This window comes from Oryctolagus cuniculus, chromosome 9 (assembly GCF_051225735.1).
Source record: "Oryctolagus cuniculus isolate XC-2025 breed Fujian yellow rabbit chromosome 9, ASM5122573v1, whole genome shotgun sequence".
Classification (NCBI taxonomy): domain Eukaryota; kingdom Metazoa; phylum Chordata; class Mammalia; order Lagomorpha; family Leporidae; genus Oryctolagus; species Oryctolagus cuniculus.
The window spans coordinates 102820501-102840321 of record NC_142875.1 but is presented as its reverse complement, the minus strand read 5'-3'; the positions used below and the strand labels follow the sequence as shown (position 1 = coordinate 102840321).

The window sequence follows — 19821 nt, the reverse complement described above, 5'->3', positions numbered from 1 at the left end:
TTTGCTTGGCCAGGGTTACTTCCTGGTCTTTGCCCCTCCCTGTCCTCCTGCTGCTCTCCGCCCGGGCTCCAGGTGGAGCTGCAAGTGGCTCCTCCCCTCCCAAGGGAAGGAGGCCCTGGCCCAGGCAGGCAGCCCCGCTCCGCAGTCCAGCAGGCCTGCCGGGGGAAGCAGGATGCCCGGGGCGGTCTCAGGCCAGCCCCGCCCCACCTATCTTTTACCCAGAGACCAGTAGTCCAGGGGCTCGTCCCTGCAGTTCCATTGGCCTGGCGGTCTGGATCAAGGAAGAAGTGGCCGGGTTCGCAGCGTGCCTTCTCACCTGACCTGGGCCGCTGCACACGGCTGTGCCCCTGGCTCGGCCCTGCCCCCCTGTGGCCATCTGCCTGTCGCTCCCCCATCCTCCAGGGAGATGCTGTCCCGTGGGTAAGTCCCCAGCACCACCTGGGTCCCACAGTCTCCTGGTTGTTGGTGGGGGGCGTTGTTCCTGCTCATTTGCAGATGTGAGAGTGAGCGTTGAATGCTGTTGCCCTGCTCTGGGTCCCAGGCTCATTCATATTCTGCTCCCTTATTCTTGAGCACTTACACCCCCCCCCACACACAGACGGGTATCTGTTGTCCCCACTGCATTTCTACCTCCAGCCTCCCATCCCCTGCTTCTGCCTCCTGCCTAGGACCTGTCCCCCCTGCTAGCGCACATCACCTTGAACCTGAGTCCTAAAGCTCCCAGCTTCCACTTCCCCTCACTTCCCAATGTCTGGTCTGGGTTCCATTCATTGCTTCCACTCGTCCTGCTTCATTCGTTTAACAGATACGTGCGGGACATCAGGTGCTGTTTAGGATGCTGATAATCCTGGCAGGAGCAGGACAGATAGTACCTGCTCTCATGGAGCTTACCTTCCACTGGGCGGTGACGAAGCCAATAACTCAGTCCATAGGATAACTTCATGTTCTCACAAGTGTTACATGGACATGTATAGCTAGCTAGTGGCTGGTTCTGGTGACACTGCCAGCTGGAGGAGTCAGGGAGGGCTTCCTGGGGAGGTGACATTTGAGCTGAGACCTGCAGGAGGAGGAGGCAGCCATGTGGTGATCAAAGCCCTGATGTGGGGACAGATGAGCAAAGGCCACTGTGGGAGGGCAGCAGGGGAACCCAGTGGGGAGGAGGCAGGGCCGGGCAGAGTGACCCCACAGGAACTGGGATGTTATAAAGGAGCACCTCCCTAGGAAGTGCTGGTGAGGCTGTGGGTCACTTGGCCTCCTCTTCTCACTCCTATGCCCCTTCCTTTCTGTGCACGCTGCCTCCCTCTATGCACAGGGGTTCACACCCCCCCCACCCCCACACTCAGCCCCATCAATCTCACTCATGAGATTCTTTTTTTTCCTAAAGATTTATTTATTAGGGCTGGCACCGTGGTGTAATGGGCTAAGCCTCTGCCTGCAGCGCCAGCATCCCCTATGAGCACCAGTTTGTGTCCCGGCTGCTCCTCTTCTGATCCAGCCTCTTTACTATGGCCTGGGAAAGCATTGGAAGATGGCCCAGGTCCTGGGGTCCCTGCACCCATGTGGGAGACCCGGAAGAAGCTCCTGGCTCCTGACTTCAGATCGGCACAGCTCTGGCCATTGCGGCCATCTGGGGAGTGAACCAACAGATGAAAGAGCTCTCTCTCTCTGACTGCCTCTCTGTAACTCTGCCTTTCAAATAAATAAATAAATCTTTAAAAAAAAAAAAAGGGGGGGGGGGAGAGATCCGTTTAAAAAAAATGCTTTGGGTGGGGCTGGTGCCATGGCACAGAAGGTTAATCCAACACCTCCGGCACTGGCATCCCATATGGGTGCTGGTTCTGGTCCTGGCTGCTCCTCTTCCCATCCAGCTCTCTGCTATGGCCTGGGAAAGCAGTGGAAGATGGCCCAAGTGCTTGGGACCCTGCACCCATGTGGGAGACCTGGAAGAAGCTCCTGGCTCCTGGCTTTGGATTGGCGCAGCTCTGGCCATTGTGGCCATTTGGGGAGTGAACCAATGGAAGGAAGACCTTTCCGTCTCTTCTTCTCACTGTGTTTAACTCTACCTTTCAAATAAATAAATAAAATCTTAAAAAAAAATGTTTTGGGGGCCAGCGCTGTGGTGTAGTCAGTAAAGCCACCACCTGGGATGCCAGCATCCCATATGGATGCTGGTTCGAGTCCTGGCTGCTCCAGTCTGATCCAGCTCCCTGCTAATGCACCTGGGGAAGCAGTAGAGGATAGCCCAAGTGCTTGGGCCCCTGGACCCATGTGGGAGACCTGGAAGAAGACCCTGGCTCCTGGCTTCAGCCTGGCCCAGCTCCTGCCATTTTGGCTATTTGAGGAATGAACCAGCAAACGGGAGATCTCTCTCTGTCTCTCCTTCTCTCTCTCTCCTTCTCTCTTTCTCTGTAACTCTGCCTTTCAAATAAATAAATACATCTTTATAAATTTTTTTTGACAGGCAGAGTGGACAGTGAGAGAGAGAGAGAGAGAGAGAGGTCTTCCTTTTGCCATTGGGTCACCCTCCAGTGGCCACTGCGGCCGGTGTGCATTGTGCTGATCCGAAGCCAGGAGCCAGGTGCTTCTCCTGGTCACCCATGCGGGTGCAGGGCCCAAGCACTTGGGCCATCCTCCACTGCACTCCCTGGCCACAGCAGAGAGCTGGCCTGGAAGAGGCGCAACCGGGACAGAATCCGGCGCCCCAACCGGGACTAGAACCCGGTGTGCCAGTGCCACAGGCAGAGGATTAGCCTATTGAGCCGTGGCGCTGGCCATCTTTATAAATTTTTTAAAAATATTTATTTATTTGAAAGTCAGAGTTACACGGATGTCGGTACTACAGATGATGGCTTTACCAGCTATGCCACAGTGCCAGCCCCTATAAATTTTTTTAAAAAATTTATTTTCTATGTTCAAAGGACAAAAGAGGGGCTGGAGTTAGCTGTGGCCTGTGATGCCAGCATCCAATAGAGTTCTAGTTCAAGACCTGGCTGCTCCACTTCCAGTCCAGCACACTGCTAATGTGCCTGGGAAGGCAGCAGAAGATGGCCCAAGTGCTTGGGCCCCTGCCACCCATGTCAGAGACCCAGATGAAGCTCCTGGCTCCTGGTTTTGGCCTGGCCTAGCCCTGGTTGTAGGGACCATTTGGTTAGTGGACCAGTGGATAGAAGATGTCTTTCTCTGTTTTCTCTCCAACTCTGCTATTTAAATAAATAAATAAATAAATCTTTAAAAAAAAGAAAGAAAGAAAAGAGACAAAGAGATCTCTCATCTGCTGGATCACTCCCCCGATTCCTGCAATAGTGGGGCTGGGCCCGGCTGAAGCCAGGAGCCCAGAATTCAAGCTAGGCCTCCTACAGGTAAGGCCCCAAGTAGTTGAATCAACACCTCCTGCCTCCCAGAGTGGCCATTAGGAGGCAGTTGAATCCGGAACAGAGTCAGAACTTGAACCCAGGCGCTGTGAAACAGACGGAATGCGGGTGCTCCAAGTGGCATCCCGGTCCCTGTGCCAAATGGCCACCCTGAGAGATTCTTAACAGTCTTCTGGTCCCCATCCCTTCTCTCCTCCTGCGGTGATATTGTCCTCCCTAGTGGCTTGCCAAGGCCTCTCGTGCTGCAGAATCTCCCTTGGTTCCTCATCCTGGTCATGTCAGGCCCAGTGGGGGGTCCCGGCCTCTCAGAACAGCTTTGTTGCGGCCACACTGCTCTGTTCACACCCACTCCTTCACAAGCAGGAGTGTGCCCTACCTAGCCTTCTGCAGCAGTGGGTTGGTGTGGTGGTCAGCACATAGGCTTGGGTGTCAGACAGCCTTGGTTTGTCTGCCTTCCCACTCACTAGCTTGTTACCTTGGCAAGTTACTTAACATCTCTGAGTCTTAGTTTCTGTTTCTAAAACTAGACTAATCACATCTACTAAATACAGTTGGCACGAGAATTAATTTGCGCATTTGTCATGGGAATCCCCGCAACCGAGATAACAAACTCTGTGGGTGTCAAGTCCCTCATATAAAATGGCATTGCAGTTGCATATAACTTGCACACACCCTCATATACTTTAAACCATTGCTAGATTCTTTACAATATGTAATACAATGTAAATGTTAGGGCAATAGGTGCTACACTGCACTGTTTAGGGAATAATGACAAAAAAAAAACAGTTTATACATGTTTAGTATAGCTACTTTTTTTCTCAAAATATATTTTTAAAGTTTATTTTCATTGTATTTGAAAGAGAGATAAAGAATCCATTAGTTCACTCCCCAAATGCCTGCAATGGCTGGGGCTGGGCTAGGCTCAAGTCAAGAGCCTGGAACTCATCTGGGTCTCCCATGTGGGTGGAAGGACCCAAGGACTTGGGCCACCATCTGCTGCTTCCCAGGTGTGCGCCAGCAGGAAGTTGTCATCGGATGCATAGCTGGGACTCGAACCAGGTTCTCCAGTATGTGCTGGCTAAGCAGTGTCTGGACTTGTGTCAATTACTTTTGACCCCTGATTGGTTGAGCCAGCCCACAGACTGGAATCCAGGGATACAGTGTCTAATGTGTCCATTGTGTAATGTAAAAGCTGCTGAAACGAGCACCTGCCAGCTTATTACATGAGTATTTGAGAGCTGGTTTTTTTTTTTTAATTTATAAAAAGAGAACAAGTTTCCTGTATTTTGTATATACAGTTTTAAGAGCATAATGATACTCCCCACTCTGACCTCCCTCCCTCCCATTCTCCCTCCTCATTTTATTATTATTATTTCAATTTTTACAATGACATACTTTCAATTTCTTTCATAATCACAAGCTTAACAAGGAATTCCACAAGGGGCCAGCATTGTGGGATAGTGGGTAAGAGGGCCACCTGTGGCACCGACATCCTCCTGTGGGCGCCAGTTTGAGTCCTGCTGCTCCACTTCTGATCCAGCTCCCTGCTGGTGCACCTGGGAAAGCAGCAGAGGATGGCCAAGTGCTAGGGCCCCTGCACCTGCGTGGGGGACCCAGACGACGCTCCTGGCTCCTGGCTTCCATCTGGCCCAGCCCCAGCCATTGTGGCTATTAGGGGAGTGACCCAACAGATGGAAGATTTCTCTTTCTCTTTCTCTCTCCCTCTCTCTCTCTTAACTCTGCCTTTCAGATATATAAAATAAATCTTAAAAACAATAAGAATTCAACAAGTAGAAAAACCACTGTTCCTCAGGAGTATGGAAAAGGACTACAAACAATGGTCAGATCTCAAAATGTCCGTTTAAGAGCTATTGCTAAACCTGTTTATCAGGTGGCACCACTAGGCTCAGAGAAGCTCAATAGCTTTCTAAGATTATTTCACTCTGTTTGCTCTTCCAAGTCTACATTGCCATCAGTCTTCATTTTTACTGTTATCTCCCAGCTTCTCAAAGAATGCTTTTCTCTTCAGAGTTACTGGGCACCTACTTTTGTAGCCCACTGCCTTTCTGCGCCTGTTTTGTGCCCTAAAAAGAACCGAGAGAGGCTGATGTTGTGGCCTAGTGGGTTAAGCCTCTGCCTGGGATCCAGGCATCCTATAAGAGAGTGCTGGTTCAAATCCCGGCTGCTCCACTTCCAACCTAGCTCCTTGCTAATTTGCCTGGGGAAGCAGTGGAAGATGGCTCAAGTGCTTGGGCCCTTGCCACTCATGTGGGAGACCCAGATGGAGTTCCCGGCTCCTGGCTTCAAGCTATGGCTGTGCCAACCCCAGTCATTGTGGCCATTTGGGGAGTGAACCAGTGGGAGGAACATGATGATCTCTCTCTCTTTCTCTGTGTCTCTCCCTGTCTGTCTGTAGCTCTGCCTTTAAAATAAATAAATAAATAAATATGTAATTAAAAAAGGAATAGCCAGGGGCCAGCAATGTGGCGTAGAAGGTGAAGCTGCCATCTGCTGTCGTGGCCATTTGAGGAGTGAGCCAGTGGATGGAAGATCTCTCTTTCTCTGTCTCTTCCTCTATCTCTGTTTCTCTTACTTTCAAATAAATAAATAATTCTTTAAAAAAAAGAATGGAAAAAAAGAACAGCAAAAAGAATTCTGACATCACATGACCTCAAGAAAATAAGGAAAAGTAAATAGCAATGTAGTAAAGCCCAGTGAAAGTATAATTTTCCCATGACAACTGTTTTGTCATTTTTGGAAACAACAAACATCAAATCCCCACCCCAAATATTTTTCCTCTTTTTAATGATTATTTTTATAATTAAAAAATTCTTTGTTGGCTAGTGCCGCGGCTCACTTGGCTAATCCTCCGCCTGCAGCGCTGGCACCCGGGGTTCTAGTCCGGTTGGGACACCGGTTCTGTCCCGGCTACTCCTCTTCCAGTCCAGCTCTCTGCTGTGGCCCGGGAAGGCAGTGGAGGATGGCCCAGGTCCTTGGCCCCTGAACCCACATGGGAGACCAGGAAGAAGCACCTGGCTCCTGGCTTCAGATCAACGCAGCGCGCTGGCCGTAGTGGCCATCTGGGGGGTGAACCAATGGAAAAGCAAGACCTTTCTCTCTGTCTCTCTAACTCTGCCTGTCCAAAAAAAAAAAAAAAAAAAATAAATAACAAATAAATAAATTGTGTCCTCTTTCTGATGCTGTGGGGAGTTTGTTGGTCTATGGCACGCATGGGAAGGTTGTGTGTGTAGATGCTCTGTCGACTCCGGAGCACCAAGTACAGTACTCGAGGTTGCTATGATCCACCTGCCTGCCAAGGACAGCAGGGACTGTATCTTTTCTGGGTGTCTTTTGGCTTGACACCCTTCAGAGAGCTTCCTCTTCCTCCATGGGTCAGGTTCCCACCAGGTGATGTAAGCCCTGAAGGAGACCATGGCAGGGGGGTGGTAGTTAGGGGCTGGCGGTGTTTGGTGCTGAGCCCGCTCCTAAAACTGTGTGGTCAGGGTCATGCCTGTGTGTGGACGTTTGCCCCAGACCAGGGGTGGAGGATGAGGCGTGGGGAGTGGATCTGTGTGTGTCCTCGTCCTCATCTGCACAGGACAGGCAGGGTTGGGGGAGGGGCAGTCAGGAGCTGCGTTGGTTGCCAGGACTGCAGTGTTTGGTGCCGTGGTCCATGGGGGACACTGTCCTGTGCCAAGTGTGCTTGGCGCTGCGCAGCTGGAGGCCAGGGACCCCCTGGGGTGGAGCCAGCCTTGCACCTGCTCTCCCCGCTGTGGGAGGAGCAAGCTCCTGGGAATTCGTGGTGATAAACAGACCACGAAGATTCTCCAGAACACCTAAGAGGAGAAACCCAAAGAGGAAAACCTTTTTTTTTTTTTTTGAAAAAAATAATTCACATTTGATATTTCCAAAAAACGAGAAAGTAGTTGTCTGTAGAAATTAAACTTTTGGGCTTTAATATGTTGTTTTCCTTTTTTTTTTTTTTTAAAAAAAAGATTTATCTTTATATATTTGAAAGGCAAAGTTACAGAGAGGCAGAGGCAGAGAGAGAGAGGTCTTCCACCCACTGATTCACTCCTGAAATGGCCACAATGGCCAGAGTGGTGTCGATCTGAAGCCAAGAGGCAGGAGCTTTCTCCGTCTCCCACGTTTCCCTTATTTTTATATATATATATTTTTATTTTTGACAGGCAGAGTGGACAGTGACAGAGAGAGAGACAGAGAGAAAGGTCTTCCTTTTGCCATTGGTTCACCCTCCAATGGCCGCCGCGGCCGGCGTGCTGCAGCCGGCGCACCGCACTGATCCGATGGCAGGAACCAGGTGCTTCTCCTGGTCTCCCATGGGGTGCAGGACCCAAGGACTTGGGCCATCCTCCACTGCACTCCCTGGCCACAGCAGAGAGCTGGCCTGGAAGAGGGGCAACCAGGACTAGAACCCGGTGTGCCGGTGCCGCAAGGCGGAGGATTAGCCTATTGAGCCACGGTGCCAGCCTCCCTTATTTTTAAATTGAGGTCTGACTAACACTTAAGGGACCTTGATGCTAAGCATCGTGCAAACACCCAGCTTGCCCATGAATTCCCCAGAAATTGCCGTATTCCCGTCACTTTACAAAAATTTGTTTTTACAATTGACATTGATTGATCTGAGAGGCCGGGATAGACAGGGTTCTCATTTGCTGGTTCACTTCCCAAATACCTGAAATGGCAAAACCAGGAGCCGGGAACTCAATCCAGATCTCCTTCATGGGTGGCAGCACCCACCCACTGCAGCCCTCCTCTGCTGCCTCCGGGGGCCTGCATTAGCAGGATGCTGGAGTCAGGAGTGGAGCTGGGATGCAGGCATCGGACCCACGGGGCATCAGCTTTGATAACGGTAAAGCCATTGCACAGCGTCCAGAAAGGTGCAAGGCAGAGGCCTGTGTCGTCCCCAGCCCTGTGCTCCCCACCCGGTCTCCCTCTCCGGGGGAGACCCCCACAAGGCCCTTGTGCGTCTTCTGCTGAGCCCTCCTCTCACTCGGGGTTGGCGGGGTTTGTGTTGCCACCTGGAGTTCCGTGCAGGGGGCATCATAATCTTAGTGTTCAGGGTCGCTGGAGGTCAGCCGGCCCCCAGTCCCCAGGAGTTGGGCTCCCAGGTCCTGGGATAGGGTAAAGGCCTGGAGACCAAAAGTAGAAAAGACCCACATTTGACAGGGTCATCGTGTCCATCCCTCTGCCATCGAAGGCCTAGGAAGGGAGGGAGCGCTTCCCCCCTTCAAGCATCTCGGCACCCCACAGCAGCCCCTTGGGTCAAGCAGCCGTGCAGCCTCCGTTCTTTGAAGCCCCAGGGCTGGTGTGCAGTGGTTGCCATTCCTGGTTTGGGACGCAGCCAGTCTGGGTTTCAGTCCCGGCACTGGCACTTGACTAATTGGATGACCTTGGGCCAATCCTTCCACTCCCACAGCCCTGGTTCCCAGTTGGCAAAGTGAGGCCCCATGAACGAACAGCGTATTAGCGTGGGCCAGGGAGCAGGTGGAGGAAGAGGAGACCATGGCAGGTTCCCAGGCAGGAAGCAGAATTCTTTGCCATGAGGTGTCCCAGGCGTGCGTGGGCCCCCTATTCATGAGCTGTCCCATCTGCCGCAGTGCCATGCCCCTGAGCCTTAGATGGCGGCCGTGTGGGAAGTGGGCCCTGCCCCCATCCCATGTCACCCCGCTCTTCTCTTGCTCTATGCTAAAAGGAGAAGTCAAGTGAGTTCCCCCAAGGGGTCGGCCGCGCCCCTTCCTGTCCCCGCCCTGCTGGCTGCGCCAGGCCAGTGCAGCGGCAGCCCCAGCCCCGGCACCGCACCGTGGGGTGGGTGGTGAGGCGGCCGGGCGCTTGGAGCCCAGTTTGAGCCTTAGCTCCAGAGTGCTCTGCCGGCCTGTGTGAGGCTGCCCTCCTTCCTTCCCTGCTGCCCCTTGCTTTCCGGGAGCCCCCAGGATGGTGAGGTAAGCTCTGGGAGCTGCGGTCGGAGGGTGGGAGATGGGGGTGCTCTGGGGCGGCCGAGGGACCTCTCCTCACCACCCTGCCCGGCCTTCCAGGTGGTTCCACCGGGACCTCAGTGGGCTGGACGCAGAGACCCTGCTCAAGGGCCGAGGCGTCCATGGCAGCTTCCTGGCTCGGCCCAGTCGCAAGAACCAGGGAGACTTCTCCCTGTCTGTCAGGTAGGTGGTCCCAGCGACGCTGCACTGGCCTAGGCCCCTGGAGCCCTCATTCCCTGCTCCCCTGGCCCCATGCCTCTGCTGTGTCCTTGTCCCACCCCCACCCCGTCCCCCACACCTGCGCAGGCCCCCTCCCCATGGGTTCCCCGGGGGGCCAGACGCCTGGCCTCACGGCTGGTGCCCTGCAGGGTCGGGGACCAGGTGACCCACATTCGGATCCAGAACTCTGGGGATTTCTACGACCTGTATGGAGGGGAGAAGTTCGCCACGCTGACGGAGCTGGTGGAGTACTACACACAGCAGCAGGGCGTGCTGCAGGACCGTGACGGCACCATCATCCACCTCAAGTACCCGCTCAACTGCTCCGACCCCACTAGCGAGAGGTGAGGGCCCTGCAGCCGGCCCCTTTGGCCCGCCCCGGCTCAGGCCTCTGGGCTCCGCTTCTCCCTCTTATGCTGCAGCCTTGCCCTTCACCGGGGTCCTCCTGGTGGCAGGAAGCCGCCCCTCGTGGCGGCCGAGCCCATTGTTAGAAAGCTTCCCTTCTGTGGAACTGAATCTGCCTGCTTATGACCCGGGCCCCTACAGGTGAGCTGTGTGAGCTGGGCTCCGGGCAACCCAGTGAGAGGGGGTCTAGCCCATGGGGTCCCCACAGAGGTAATGGGAAGCAGGTGGTATGGGGTCCTGGAAGGACAGGGCCCTGCACTGTGTTCAAGGCCGACCCCCAGAACAGGGCTGGCTCCTCCCCAGAGCGTGAACCTCACCCAAGGGCCCCAGGGGCTCACCCTGGCCCTATCTCCAAGACAGAGCCTGCTGTGGGCTGCCTAGGGTTGTTTTTTTTTTTTTTTTTTTTTTTTTTTTTTTTTTTTTTTTCATCCTGACTCCTGTTGAAATGCTTCTGCACCTTGCCCCTGTCAGTTTTCAGTCCTTCTGAGATTCATGCCACCAAACCTGTGTCAGTATTTTGGCCCAAGTGACTGGTTCAAACCTAGCAGTGGACAGGGCCGGGGTGGACACGAAGCCCTGGAGAGTGGCTTCCTGGAGGGACGCCTCAGCAGGGCCGCCTGCTCCCTTGGCCTCTCCCTCCCCACCCACAGCTTGCCCCTGTGGTTCCTTCTGCCCCTTTCTCCTCACCTCAAGCCTGGATGGCCCTGCTGGAGGAGACCTTAGGGCTGCCGTGGGTTGTGGATGGCGCTGGAGAGGGGAGCTGAGCAGCCCCTGGGGAGAGGGCTGGGGGCCTGGGTTCACCGGGCGTGGGAGAAGCAGGAGGGGAGGGAAGGCAGTGCTGAGGTGGGGACCCTCTTGGGTCACCCAAGCTGAGAGGCCTGGGTCTCACCCCTGACCCCAGGAACCTGCGAGAGGCCCTGTCTGCAGGCTTCTGAAACCTCTGCCCCCTCTTTGGCCAAGGCCTCCTCTTCCGGCATTTGCATTTGTCCCCTGGATGGCTGTGTCCCTGTCTGTGGTCAGCCTCACATTTGCATGGAGACTTCCTCATCCTGGGGCCCAGGGAAGGGGGCTCGCCCCCTCCCCATTGCCTGGGGGCCCTGGGCTGCCCCTGGGTGGTGGTAGGGAGGGGTGGCTTGGGGGCTCATGGGCGGGGTGGGGGACTCTAGGGGGCCTCTGAGCTGGAGTCTTCCCCAGGGAGGGGGTGGGGGGAAGAGGGGACATGCTGGGGACAGGCCGGCCCCTCCCTCCTTCCCCCATCCCTGCGGTTGGAAAATGCCCCCCTTCCCCTGGTGCCGGCTGAGGAAACCTCACTTCTCACTCTCTCCCCAGAAGGAGTTGGTGTTTTTTCCATCACGTGGTTTCCTGTGGGGCTGGGCATCGCGGGGCTATGGTTTCCTCCTGGGAAGGGGGTATACTTCGGGGAAAGGTCTTAGTTCTGTTTTCTGCCCCCTTGCGTCCCTGTGAACCCCGACCTCCCTTTTGGTGACATCATGCTGAGCACCCAGAGCCCCCTAAACCACTGTGTCCCTAGTGGGGCTGTGTCCCCCGCTCCCTGCCCGGTCTCCCCCCTGAGTTCCCCCACTCAGTCTGCATGTCTTTGTCTCTGCTGCCTTTCCCTAGCCCAGACCCCTCCTCCGGAGACTCACCCCTGGTTTCTCCACGGAGCCCCAGTAGTGCCTGCCTCTCCTCTGTCTTGAGTTCTCAGATGGGCTCTGGGTCCAAAGCCTGGCTAGAACTCTTGAGGCTGCCTCTTACCAGTCAGAGGTCTTGGGCCGGTGTGCGGCTGCTCAGCCTCAGTTTCTGCACCTGTCAAGTGGGATCCCAGCACATTTCTGTGAGAGAGCAATGGATCTCAATCCTCAATGTGGTGGACTTGCAAGCATCCAGCTCAGTGCCTGGCACGTCGTGGGCAGTCTGTGAATGCCTCTGCCTGCCCGGGGCCTTTTCCCCGTGACCTGGGTCTCATCTGCCCTGATGCTGCTTCCCTCTAGATGGTACCACGGCCACATGTCTGGAGGGCAGGCAGAGACGCTGCTGCAGGCCAAGGGCGAGCCCTGGACGTTTCTGGTGCGTGAGAGTCTCAGCCAGCCTGGAGATTTTGTGCTGTCGGTGCTCAGCGACCAGCTCAAGAGTGGCCCTGGCTCCCCGCTCAGGGTCACCCACATCAAGGTCATGTGCGAGGTAGGCAGCTGGGCGGGGGCGGGGGGGGGGGGGGGGCTTGTGTGAGTTCCTGTCCGTGCCCGCAGCGTGGGCGGCGGGGCGGGTCTGCTGGGGCTCAGGTCCGAGGCTTCGGGTCCAGGGATGGCCTTGCTCGGCACCCTCAGGGTGGACGCTACACGGTGGGCGGTCCCGACACCTTTGACAGCCTCACGGACCTGGTGGAGCATTTCAAGAAGACGGGGATTGAGGAGGCCTCTGGCGCCTTCGTCTATCTGCGGCAGGTAAGCACATGGGCCCGGCTGCCTGCTGCCTGCCCCTGAGCCCTCGCGCCTGCGCATGAGCTTCTGAGACCTCCGAGTGGTTGACATATCGCCTTCCCTGACCCCAGCCATACTACGCCACACGGGTGAACGCAGCCGACATTGAGAGCCGGGTCTTGGAGCTGAACAAGAAGAAGGAGTCGGAGGACTCGGCCAAAGCTGGCTTTTGGGAGGAGTTTGAGGTGCGCGCTGGGCCTCTGCAGGGCTGGGACGGCTGAGGCCTTCGGCGGCCAGTGTGTGGGGTCCCGGGTGGCCACCTTCCTGGCCCCAGGTCCTGTCTGCCCGTGGGCGCCCTCGTAGGGGGGCTGCTCAAGCTCCTCTCTCCCCTTGCAGAGCCTGCAGAAGCAGGAGGTAAAGAACTTGCACCAGCGGCTGGAAGGGCAGCGGCCAGAGAACAAGAGCAAGAACCGCTACAAGAACATTCTCCCCTGTGAGCACCCAGACTGCCCCGCCCCGCTGCGCAGGGTCTACACCCTCCCATTCCCTCCAGGAAGCCACCCCTGCCTCCAAAAGCCCCGACTCCTCCCAGTGGAACCCCCACCCCCACCCTGTGCCCGCAGCCAACAGGCAGTTGCCGCCTGCTCTCACCAAACTCCTCCTTCTCAATCCTCTACCCCACCGCCCCACACAGATCCCCTGCAGCCCACTGTGAGCCTCATGGCTTTTGAGACCAGAATGCCTGACCTGTTAGCGTAGGCAGGGTCTGACCAGGCCGCCTTGCTTCCCCTCTGCCCACTCCCAGTTGACCACAGCCGAGTGATCCTACAGGGCAGGGACAGTAACATCCCTGGGTCCGACTACATCAATGCCAACTATGTCAAGGTCAGTGTGGCAGGTCCCGTGGGAAGCCCTGGGGACACAGAGACCCTCGGGTGGAAGAGGGTGGCCGTGGTCGAGGCCTGTCTCAGGCTGCTGAGAGGCTCATGGTCCTGGGGCTGTCTTCTCTGTTTGCATCCAGAACCAGCTGCTAGGCCCCGATGAGAACACTAAGACCTACATCGCCAGCCAGGGCTGTCTGGAGGCCACGGTCAATGACTTCTGGCAGATGGCCTGGCAGGAGAACACCCGTGTCATCGTCATGACCACCCGCGAGGTGGAGAAAGGCCGGGTAAGGCTGAGGCCCCATTGTTCACCACCGAAACAAAGAAACTGAAGATGCCAGGGCAGAAAGGGACCTTAGGGGGTGAGGGTTTAACCCCTGCTGGGAGGAGGGGTGGCAACGCTGTGACACAGTAGGTTAACCCTCCGCCTGTGGTGCTGGCATCCTATATGGGTGCCGGTTCTAGTCCTGGCTGCTCCTCTTCTGATCCAGCTCTCTGCCATGGCCTGGGTAAGCAGTGGAAGATGGCCCACGCAGGTGCAGGGGCCCAAGGACTTGGGCCATCTTCTACTGCTTTCCCAGGCCATAGCAGAGAGCTGTATTGGAAGTAGAGCAGCCAGGACTAGAACTGGTACCCATATAGGCTGCCGGCACTGCAGGTGGGGCTCAGCTATGCCACAGCGCCAGCCCCAAGCCCCACGTTTTAAACTGTCCTTCCCCTTACCGTGTTTGGAAGCAAAGCTTACTGCTGCCCATTCCCCATGTGTCCCCCTGCAGGCCCCTCTTGTTCTGTCTCATAAATGGCTCTGGAGCCCACCCCTTACTCTCTGGGCTCGCCCTTCCATGGCACCTCCTGTCCTGCAGCCAAAGTGACCCTGCCCAAAGCACACAAACTTGACCCCATGGCCTCCTCTCTGGAAACCCTCTAGTGGCTCCCAGCTGCCCTCCACCTGAGTTTTCAGTGTAAGGCTGGCACCCATGGCACCCACCATCTCCCGTGGGTCAGGCTCTTCAGGCTTCTGTGGCTTTGCCCAAACTCATTTTCTTCTCTCCCCATACTGTCTTTTCTTTCTTTCTTTCTTTCTTTCTTTCTTTCTTTCTTTCTTTCTTTCTTTCTTTCTTTCTTTCTTTCTTTCTTTCTTTCTTTCTTTCTTTCTTTCTTTCTTTCTTATTTACTCATTAGGGTCAGTGCTGTGGCCTAGTGGGTAAAGCTGCCACTTGAGGTGCCGGCATCCCATGTGGGGGCCGGTTTGAGTCTGGCTGCTCCACTTCTAGTCTGGCTCTCTGCTATGGCCTGGGAGAGCAGTAGAGGATGGCCTGAGTCCTTGGGCTCCTACACCCACATGGGAGACATGGAGGAAGCTCTTGGCTCCTGGCTTTGGGTCAGTGCAGCTCTGGCCGTTGTGGCCAATTGAGGAGTGAACCAGCAGATGGAAGACTCTCTCTCTCTCTGCCTCTCCTTCTCTCTCTGTATAGCTCTGACTTTCAAATGAATAAATAAATCTATTTTTTCTTAAAAAAAAAAAGGTTTACTTATTTATTTTTTGAAAGGCAGGGTTACAGAGAGGCAGAGGCAGAGAGAGAGAGGTCCTCCATCTGCTGGCTCACTCCACAGATGGCCGTAATGGCTGGAGTTGGGTTGATCCAAAGTCAGGAGCCAGGAACCCCCTCTGGGACCCCAAGCGGGTGCAGGGGCCCAAGGACTTGGGCCATCCTCTACTGCTCTCCCAGGCCATAGCAGAGAGCTGGATCAGAAGTGGAGCAGCCTAGACTTGAACTGGCGCCCACAGGGATGCTGGCACTGCGGGTGGTGGCTCTACCCACTGTGTCACAGTACCAGGCCCTCTGCCTCATTTTTGAAGACCAGCTCAAGTGCTGCCTCCTCTGTGAAGCCTCTCTGATTGCCTCCAGAGCCCAGAGGGGAAATTAGCCCCTTCTAGTGTGTTCTGTTTGTTCTAATTTTCCCTGCTCCCCAGTCCTTCTTGAGCTTCCGAGGTGCAGGGCACAGGTGGGGTCTCCTTTATATTTGTAGCCTGCATTGACGTTTATTCTCCCAATTGTACGTGGCTGCTCAGGTCTCACCGTGTTGTCTGAGCCAAGACCAGATCCTAGGTGGCCCGACCGCCAGCTCCAATCCCTGGGCCTCATTCCCCACCTCTACCCACCCCTCCCTTCCAGAACAAGTGTGTCCCCTACTGGCCCGAGTTGGGCACCCAGCGTGTCTATGGACTCTACTCCGTGAGCAACTGCAGGGAGCACGACACGGCAGAGTACAAGCTGCGCACCTTACAGGTCTCCCCACTGGACAACGTGAGTGTCCCCCGCCTCTGGCCCAACTTTTAGAGCCCCTGCTTGGACTTGCTGCCGTGTCTGGCTGGGTGGGATGAGGCAGGAAGAGGTGTCGTGTGAGAGTTGGGAGCTCTGACCCTGTGTCTTCCATCCAGGGGAACCTAGTTCGGGAGATCTGGCACTACCAGTACTTGAGCTGGCCTGACCACGGGGTGCCCAGCGAGCCCGGGGGTGTCCTCAGCTTCCTGGACCAGATCAACCAGCGACAGGAAAGTCTGCCTCACGCAGGCCCCATCATCGTGCACTGCAGGTGAGCATCGTCTGAGGACGTCAGTTATAAGGAAAACAGCCGTGGAGAAGTGGCTGTTGCTAAGCACCTGTCGTGCACTGTCCTGAGCACCTTGCAGATGAACTCTTAAAAAAAAAAAAGATTTATTTATTTGAAAGGCATAGTTATAGAAAGTAGGGGGTGGGGAGAGACAGAGAAGTATCTTCCATCTGCTGGTTCACTCCCCAAGTGGCTGCAATGGCTGGAGTTGGGCTGATCTGCAGCCAGGAGCCAGAAGCTTCTTCTGGGTGTCCCACACGGGTGCCGGGGCCCAAGGACTTGGGCCATCTTGTACTGCTTATAGAGAGCTGGAGTGGAGGTGGAGCAGCCAGGACTCCAGCCACTGCCCCAGTGGACACCGGTGCCGCAGGTGGCTGCTTTACCCAATACACCACAGCGCCGGCCCCACAGATCAACTCTTTCAGTGCCTTCTCCAACTCTCAGCCTCCTTGGCCCCCATCGCCTGAGACTCCACCCTCAGCCTGGGTGTGTCTCCTCAGGACCCCTCCCCTGTATGGAAACCGAGCCCCAGTAACCTGCCAGGTGTCAGTGGGAGGGCTGGCCTTGGCACTCACCGTAATCCCAGGTCATGGCAGCCCCTGTTTTCCCTCATGGCCTGCAACCGGCCCCCAGCACCTTCCCTCTGGGGTCAGTGTGGCCCCATCCCTCCTCTTTTTCCCTCTGCAGCCTCGGGCTTCTTCTTTGCCCCTCCTTGTCTCCCCCCTTCCCCAGCCAGAACCCCCCATCTTGGCCCGCAGTGAGGTGTGGGGATGGCGGTATCTTTGGGAGGGGCACACGCACCCCCAGCTCCTCTGCACACTCTCATGTTCAAGGTCAGGGGAAGTGGGGAGGCGGGGGTTCCATGACAGCCCACTGAGCCCAGCCTGGGCACATTGGGGGTGGTGGGGATGGGTCTGGGACGCGGGCCACCTGTTTCAGTCTGGTGCCTCCTGCTGCCAGCTGTGTGATCCGGGGCAAAGAACTTAACTTCTCTGACTCCCACAGTCCTCTTCTGTGCACTCAGGATCTCAGAGCTGTCATGAGGCCTCGGTGAGGCCCCCGGGAGCTGTTGGTGGTGGTTTTGTAACTCACTGTCAGGCAGGGAGCGGGGCAGTGTGAACCGGCTTTGTCTTCCCTTCCCGCTCTGTCCATGTGCCTCCAGGCCCATGAGGTCTTTAGACTGCCTCCTCCCCACCAGCGACTGTGTGTCCCCAGGCAGGCTGGACGGGCTGGATCCCGGATGGGCAGGTGCCCACGTGTGCTATCTCAGGGACCTGGCTCTGCCCTCCCAGGCTCAGGCCCATCCCCAAGAACTGTCCTCTGCGGGCCTCCGTTCCTGGCCACACACACATTCACACAATTCTTGAAACCCCCATGGCCTTTTTTAGATGTTACAGGAAGGAAGTGGGTGAGGGGGGTTATTTTTGACAATCTGGGTTTTAAATTAGACAGCGGCACTCAAGGCACCGACCGCCATGACAGGCCCAGCTAAGGGTGCTCTGTGTGGCCTGTGCTCTGGGGCTGTGGCGGAGGGTGGGGAGGAGGGAGATGCCCTCTGTGCTGACCTCACTGCTCTGAACCCCGCTGTCCTGGGGGCTGCCGTCTCGCTGCCGCGGGGGTTTGACAACAAACGGGAATGAAGATCCCAGAAAAGCAGCTCCAGGGGCCCCTCTCGAAGGGGCGGGATGGGAGGGTCCCAGAGCTGGGGAGCCGGCAGGACAGGAGGGTCTGGGGTCCTGGGTCCCGTGGGGTGTGTGAGGGGGTGAGGAGTTGGAGCAGGAAGTGGAGGGGGCGGTGGGGAGGGAGGGGCCTGGCCTTGGTGTGGAGGACCTCCCGTGTCTGCACAGCTTGAGCAAGGTGAGCCCTGGGCTCCAGGCACCCACACCGCTGGAGCTGGAGCTGAGCACGGGCCCCCTTCCTGGTGAGGGACGCGCTGGGCCTCTGAGGGCAGCCCCTTCTCTCCCCAGCGCAGGCATCGGCCGCACAGGGACCATCATTGTCATCGACATGCTCATGGAGAGCATCTCCACCAAGGGTGAGGTCTCCCGGGGGCCCTGGTGGGTGGGTGGGGGGTGGGGGGTGGGGAGGTAGGGGAGCAGGCCCCCAGCCTCTGCTCGGCCCCCGCCTGAGGTCCGGTCGCCATCTCTGTCTCAGGGCTGGACTGTGACATTGACATCCAGAAGACCATCCAGATGGTGCGGGCACAGCGCTCGGGCATGGTGCAGACAGAGGCGCAGTACAAGTTCATCTATGTGGCCATCGCCCAGTTCATCGAAACCACCAAGAAGAAGCTGGAAGTCATGCAGGTGTGTGCAGAGCGGGGCCTGGTGGGGTCATAGTGGGGAGGGGTCACCTGGTCCCGCTGGGACCACCGCCCTCACATCACACCTCTGCCCACAGTCCCAGAAGGGCCAGGAGTCGGAGTATGGGAACATCACCTACCCCCCCGCCATGAAGAATGCCCATGCCAAGGCCTCCCGCACATCCTCCAAGTGAGTGACCCCTGCCTGCCACCTCCCACCCTCCGCCCTGTGCTTCTGGCCAGTCAGGACCTTCCCTTCTGGAGAGGAAGCACGTTGCAACTGGGGAGACCTGGGTTCAAGTGCAAGCTTGGTTCTTACAAACTCTGTTCCTGAGCATTCTCCAAGTACTCTTTTTTTTTTTTTAAGATTTATTTATTTATTTGGAAGTCAGAGTTACACAGAGAGGAGAGGCAGAGAGAGAGAGAGAGAGAGGTCTTCCATCCAGTGGTTCACTCCCCAGTTGGCAGCAAGGACCGGAGCTGTGCTAATCCGAATCCAGGAGCCAGGAGCTTCTTCTGGGTCTCCTATGCGGGTGCAGGGGCCCAAGGACTTGGGCCATCTTCTACTGCTTTCCCAGGCCATAGCAGAGAGCTGGATCGGCGGTGGAGCAGCCGGGACTCATACCTGTGCCCATATGGGTTGCCTGCACTGCAGGCAGTGGCTTTACCCACTATGCCGCAGTGCCAGCTCCCTCCAAGTATTCCTGATGGATGGGCCTGTGCCAGGCGCCAGCAGTAGTGGTGTAGGGGCGGAGCCTCTGCCCGCAGTCTCACCTGTGAGAGGAGGCAGCCAGAGAGCTGCCCCCGCTGACTTGCGACCTGCCCTTGCGCTCCTGTCCTGCAGGCACAAGGAGGATGTGTATGAGAATGTGCACAGCAAGAACAAGAAGGAGGACAAAATGAAGAAGCAGAGGTCAGCGGACAAGGAGAAGGGCAAGGGTTCCTTCAAGAGGAAGTGAACTGGCTGTGGTATGGCCCCGTCTGCTCCAGGCTCCTCCCCGCCCTGCCCCCAGCACCCCTGCTGCCCACGCTTGCCCCTGGGTGGCTGGGGTGGCTGCAGCCGTGCACTGCCCTTCCGGCTGCTCTCGGGCCGGCCCCCTAGGATCCAGTCACCCTCTGATCCCGCACTCCCTTCTCTCTGCAGTCTCAACGCTGATCCCTGTGGAGGCCGCCAGTGGAATCATCGCGGAGCCCCCATCCTGTAATTTAAATGGCCGTGCCCCCCCCCCCCCCCCCGTGTATATAAGCCCAGCCATGCCCCAGGCAGAGACAGCTCTTCTACTTCTGTAAATAAAATCTCTTGATCACCGTCAATCACTGTCAGTGTGCATCCTCTCTGACTGCGCCTTGCCTGCCCAGTGACTGGGCAGGAGGTGGGTGGGGGCCGCGGTGGGGCTGCAGCGGTGCACACAGACCTGGCCCCAGACTCTGCTGCGTCCAGGAGGGTGACCACAGGCAAGGTTTCTCGGTCTCTGTTCTTCAGAATGGAGCGTGGACACAACACAACAGCGGCTGGGAACAACACCGTGGTAATGGCTGGTGGTAACCATGGCAACAAGAGTTCACTCCACACAGGCCTTGTGGTCAGGGACTGTTTACGGCACTACACAG

At 56.6% G+C, this 19821-nt stretch overlaps 1 protein-coding gene across 2 annotated transcripts; it reads left to right on the top strand.

Moving 5' to 3' along the window:
- The first annotated feature begins 82 nt into the window (after positions 1–82).
- On the top strand, positions 83–19524 carry PTPN6 (protein tyrosine phosphatase non-receptor type 6). Of its 2 annotated transcripts, none has more exons than XM_008259766.5 (16): positions 83–420; positions 9428–9550; positions 9736–9930; positions 11983–12172; positions 12316–12432; positions 12540–12653; positions 12805–12901; positions 13214–13293; positions 13430–13579; positions 15470–15601; positions 15736–15890; positions 17876–17943; positions 18063–18214; positions 18309–18400; positions 19055–19179; positions 19355–19524. In XM_008259766.5, exons 1-15 carry the CDS (start codon positions 407–409, stop codon positions 19167–19169), a joined length of 1794 nt encoding a protein of 597 aa, XP_008257988.2. In that variant the 5' UTR covers positions 83–406; the 3' UTR covers positions 19170–19179; positions 19355–19524. The 2 variants fall into 2 exon arrangements, with proteins under 2 accessions (XP_008257988.2, XP_051706114.1); XM_051850154.3 differs by lacking the exon at positions 83–420 and adding an exon at positions 9188–9334.
- Positions 19525–19821: the final 297 nt, after the last annotated feature.